Consider the following 5,000-nt stretch of genomic DNA (forward strand, 5'->3'; position numbering starts at 1 on the left):
AGTCCTACAATACAACACACACAGTTATAATACACACGCGCACGCACGCACGCACGCACGCACACACGCACACACGCACACACGCACACACACACACACACACACACACCTGTGCAGGTGTGAGGGCCACAGTGATGGTGACTGTCCCTGTTAGATCGTGGGCGCGGAGCACCTGACGACCTGCAACACAGAGACAACCAATCAGAACTCTGAATGTACAAACACCGCCTATCAGCATCCACTTCTGAAAATGTTAGGGGCCTGACAACACGGCCTCTCATTGTGATTCTATTGAAATCCCCTCAACACAATCCCCGATAACTGGTACTTGTGTGGTAACGAGCATCCCTTTAACAAACCATTTAATCAACAACCATAAAACATACTAAACACCACACACACAATCTCTATTGTGCCTGGATCTCCACTAGGCTGAACGAGTAATGAAAACCCTGACCGTGCAGTTTGCTGTGGCCGCTGGGTGTGTGTGTGTCTGCCAGGCCCATGTGTGTGTGTGAGGGCAGGGACAGCAGGGAGTAGTTAGAGGTCAGCCAGTTCACAGAGCACGAGCTGAAGTTGTCAAACTGCACCCCCCGGTGGTCAAACACTGCTAACTGCAGCACAGCATCCCTGCTACTGGACACAGACAACTGGAGAGAGGGAGGGAGGGAGGATGGGAGGAAGGTGGGGATAAGAGGAGACACAGGATGACGTTAAGGGGACGAGGTTTCCTATAATATGACTGGCCCAAACAAATTCCATTTAGGTCCTAAAAGTAAACATAGACACAATGCAAACATGAACAGAGTGATGGGTAAAGTGTTGTTAGATAAGGAGAGATGCAGACGGAGCGTGGGAGAGAGGCAGACGGAGCGTGGGAGAGAGGCAGACGGAGCGTGGGAGAGAGGCAGACGGAGCGTGGGAGAGAGGCAGACGGAACGTGGGAGAGAGGCAGACGGAGCGTGGGAGAGAGGCAGACGGAGCGTGGGAGAGAGGCAGACGAAGCGTGGGAGAGAGGCAGACGGAGCGTGGGAGAGAGGCAGACGGAGCGTGGGAGAGAGGCAGACGGAGCGTGGGAGAGAGGCAGACGGAGCGTGGGAGAGAGGCAGACGGAGAGTGGGAGAGAGGCAGACGGAACGTGGGAGAGAGACAGACGGAACGTGGGAGAGAGGCAGACGGAGCGTGGGAGAGAGGCAGACGGAGCGTGGGAGAGAGGCAGACGGAGCGTGGGAGAGAGGCAGACGGAGCGTGGGAGAGAGGCAGACGGAGCGTGGGAGAGAGGCAGACGGAGCGTGGGAGAGAGGCAGACGGAGCGTGGGAGAGAGGCAGACGGAGCGTGGGAGAGAGGCAGACGGAGCGTGGGAGAGAGGCAGACGAAGCGTGGGAGAGAGGCAGACGGAGAGTGGGAGAGAGGCAGACGGAGCGTGGGAGAGAGGCAGACGGAGCGTGGGAGAGAGGCAGACGGAGCGTGGGAGAGAGGCAGACGGAGCGTGGGAGAGAGGCAGACGGAGCGTGGGAGAGAGGCAGACGGAGCGTGGGAGAGAGGCAGACGGAGCGTGGGAGAGGGAGACACACCATATGAGAGGGGCAGACGGAGTGTGGGAGAGGGAGACACACCATATGAGAGGGGCAGACGGAGTGTGGGAGAGGGAGACACACCATATGAGAGGGGCAGACGGAGTGTGGGAGAGGGAGACACCATATGAGAGGGGCAGACAGAGTGTGGGAGAGGGAGACACACCATATGCTAGAAGAGTGTTTTGGTCTGAGCTACTTGGTGAAACATCTGTTTGGGTCATTAAGATAAGCAAAGAGAGTGCTGTGTGCTGTGTGTGTGCGTGTGTGCTGGCTGATTGGTCGTTCCCATCCCAAGAGGAAGTAGAAACATTGCAGTAGAAGTGTGTTTATTAGTTTGCTCAGTGGAGAGAGGGCACTGTGCACTGAGAACACTACCGCAATATGGCGACTAGCCTGAGTGGTTGCCTGTCTTTTAGGTTTCAACAAAAATGAGCTTTGCCTCTACAAGCAGGGTCTTAAACCACAAGGATAAACAGAAAATATATCGTACTCTAGTTCTATTTCAATCAAAATCAGTCACACATTCTCATCTACAATTTTCACAGGCAATCTGTGTGAAAGAGACCCTGATTGCAGTCAACAGGTTTTCTCTCTCCGTGTGTGTGTGTGTGTGTGTGTGTGTGTGTGTGTGCATATGCTCCTCTGTCCTTTTCCTTGGTGAAAAATCCCCCTTTCACACAAACGTTGTTGTGAAGACAGATACAGGAGTTGCTATGGAGACCACCATCACTTTTCTCAGGCACATTGCAAGTAATTGGAGTGAGAAGTAGGAAGGAGGGAGGAAGGGAGAGAGGGAGCGAGGGATGTGTCTGTGTGTGATAGAGGGAAACAGAGATAAACGAGGAGAGGTTAATGAGGGCAGGGAAAGAAAAAAAACAAAAGGAAATATGAAAATGTGAGAGAGAGAGCGAGAGAAAGAAAGAGAGACAGAGAGACAGAGAAAGACAAAGAGAGACAGAGAGAGAGAGGTGGGGAAAAGGGGAGGTAGAGAGACAATGAGCAATAGAAAAACTCACCAGGCTGGCAGGATAGTGGGGCTCAGGGCACGGGTGGGACAGGGAGGATGGAGGGATGGAGGGAGGAGAGGAGGGGAGGAGGGAGAGAGAGAGAGAACCCGGGGCGCTGCAGTCTACTCTCACTCTGCTCTGCTCTACTGAGGGATCCTGGTTCAGAGGACCTGGGGAGTTCCCACTGCTGAACACCAGCCACTACACACACACAAAGACACACACAGTCGATTCAGAGAGGCAAATACTTCATAAGACTATAGATTTAAATGGAATATTGTCTTGTATTTTTATCAGAGAAATTGGTGTCAGCTTCAATAAGACTGTTTTACTGTCAGTCAATAAACTCTATAAAGTCCATGTATTGTCAATTACCGTAATTTCCGGACTATAGGCCGCAACTTTTTTCCCACGCTTTGAACCTCGCGGCTTAAACAATGACGCGGCTAATATATGGATTTTTCCCGCTTTCAAATTTTTTTCTCCAAAAAAACATTCTGTGACGTGCTCAGTTTTTTGGCGGCATGAAGCTTTCATTAGACCAATGAAATTGCCGAACGGGTTAAGGTCAAACATCTTTTTTGTTTACTGTTTAGATTAAATCGAGCGCTCTCAAACTTCCCATCATTCTGATTACGGTGGTAGTCATTTTGTCACCCTGATTCCTGGGGGCACAACAAAGTATTTGCAGCCACTCGACATCAGTGTAAATCGTGCATTTAAGGTGGCGCTCCGTGTTCAGCGGGAGGCTTGGATGACAAGTGGGGAGAAATCCTTCACTAAAACGGGCCGCATGCGAAGAGCAACTTATGGTCTAGTCTGCCAGTGGGTCCTGACAGCGTGGAGCATTGTCAAAAAATCCACTATCATCAACGAGTTTCGAAAGGCTGGACTGCTGCTTGTTGAAGAGGGCTCAGCGGGGGATTTGCCTCCGGATGAAAGTGACGAGAGCGACAATGAAAACGATCCAATATCGGATGAAGCAATTCTGAGGCTATTCAACTCCGATACCGAAGGAGATGGTTTCAGTGCACAGGAGGAGGAAGATGGTAGGCTACTGTTTACTGTTTACTGCTAATTTTTAATTTTTTTGTTACAAGCTGTGTTTCGTTAAAGCCTATTTATTTTTGTTACAAGCCGTGTTTCATTAAAGCCTGTGTAAAGTTCATTTGTTTCAATGTACCGGTAGGCACCTGCGGCTTATAGACATGTGCGGCTTATTTATGTTCAAAAAAAAATAATTTAAATTCAGTGGGTGCGGCTTATATTCAGGTGCGCTTAATAGTCCGGAAATTACGGTAGCTAAAGACATCATACTAAAACACACACCTGTCCCTCCCTCCATCTGAAAACACAGACACCTGTCCCTCCCTCCATCTGAAAACACAGACACCTGTCCCTCCCTCCATCTGAAAACACACACACCTGTCCCTCCATCCATCTGAAAACACACACACCTGTCCCTCCCTCCATCTGAAAACACAGACACCTGTCCCTCCCTCCATCTGAAAACACACACACCTGTCCCTCCATCCATCTGAAAACACACACACCTGTCTCTCCCTCCATCTGAAAACACACACACCTGTCCCTCCCTCCCTTCCGCCCTCCATCTGAAAACACACACACCTGTCTCCCCCTCTGAAACACACAACCCTGTCCCTCCCTCCCTCCATCTGAAAACACACACACCTGTCCCTCCCTACCTCCCTCCCTCCCTCCATCTGAAAACACATACACCTGTCCCTCCCTCCCTCCCTCTCCCTCCCTCCCTCCCTCCCTCCATCTGAAACACACACCTGTCCCTCCCTCCCTCCATCTGAAAACACACACACCTGTCCCTCCCTCCATCTGAAAACACACACACCTGTCCCTCCCTCCATCTGAAAACACACACACCTGTCCCTCCCTTCCGCCCTCCATCTGAAAACACACACAACGGTCCCTCCCTCCATCTGAAAACACACACACCTGTCCCTCCCTCCATCTGAAAACACACACCCCTGTCCCTCCCTACCTCCCTCCCTCCCTCCATCTGAAAACACACAAACCTGTCCCTCCCTACCTACCTACCTCCCTACCTCCCTCCCTACCTCCCTCCCTCCATCTGAAAACACACACACCTGTCCCTCCCTACCTTCCTCCCTCCCTATTTCTGAAAACACACACACCTGTCCCTCCCTCTCTTCCTCCCTCCATCCATCTGAAAACACACACACCTGTCCCTCCCTCTCTTCATCTGAAAACACACACTCCTGTCTCCCCCTCTGAAACACACACCCCTGTCCCTCCCTTCCTTCCTCCCTCCATCTGAAAACACACACTCCTGTCTCCCCCTCTGAAACACACACCCCTGTCCCTCCCTTCCTCCCTCCATCTGAAAACACACACTCCTGTCCCTCCCTTCCTCCCTCC

At 51.6% G+C, this 5,000-nt stretch overlaps 1 protein-coding gene across 8 annotated transcripts in view; it reads right to left on the reverse strand.

Moving 5' to 3' along the window:
* LOC106605922 (nuclear pore membrane glycoprotein 210) overlaps positions 1-5,000 on the reverse strand; it is a 43,812-nt gene that overhangs the window by 26,392 nt on the left and 12,420 nt on the right. For all 8 annotated transcript variants that reach the window (XM_045718896.1, XM_045718894.1, XM_045718893.1 and 5 more), the window contains 4 exons: positions 2,595-2,786; positions 458-650; positions 110-180; positions 1-4 (listed from right to left, as the gene is read on the reverse strand). The exon at positions 1-4 is cut by the window's left edge and continues 101 nt beyond it. In XM_045718896.1, the coding sequence (XP_045574852.1) occupies positions 1-4; positions 110-180; positions 458-650; positions 2,595-2,786 (460 nt within the window). The remainder of the gene's footprint in view (positions 5-109; positions 181-457; positions 651-2,594; positions 2,787-5,000) is intronic.

The sequence above is a fragment of the Salmo salar genome, chromosome ssa05, assembly GCF_905237065.1.
Source record: "Salmo salar chromosome ssa05, Ssal_v3.1, whole genome shotgun sequence".
NCBI classification, from domain to species: domain Eukaryota; kingdom Metazoa; phylum Chordata; class Actinopteri; order Salmoniformes; family Salmonidae; genus Salmo; species Salmo salar.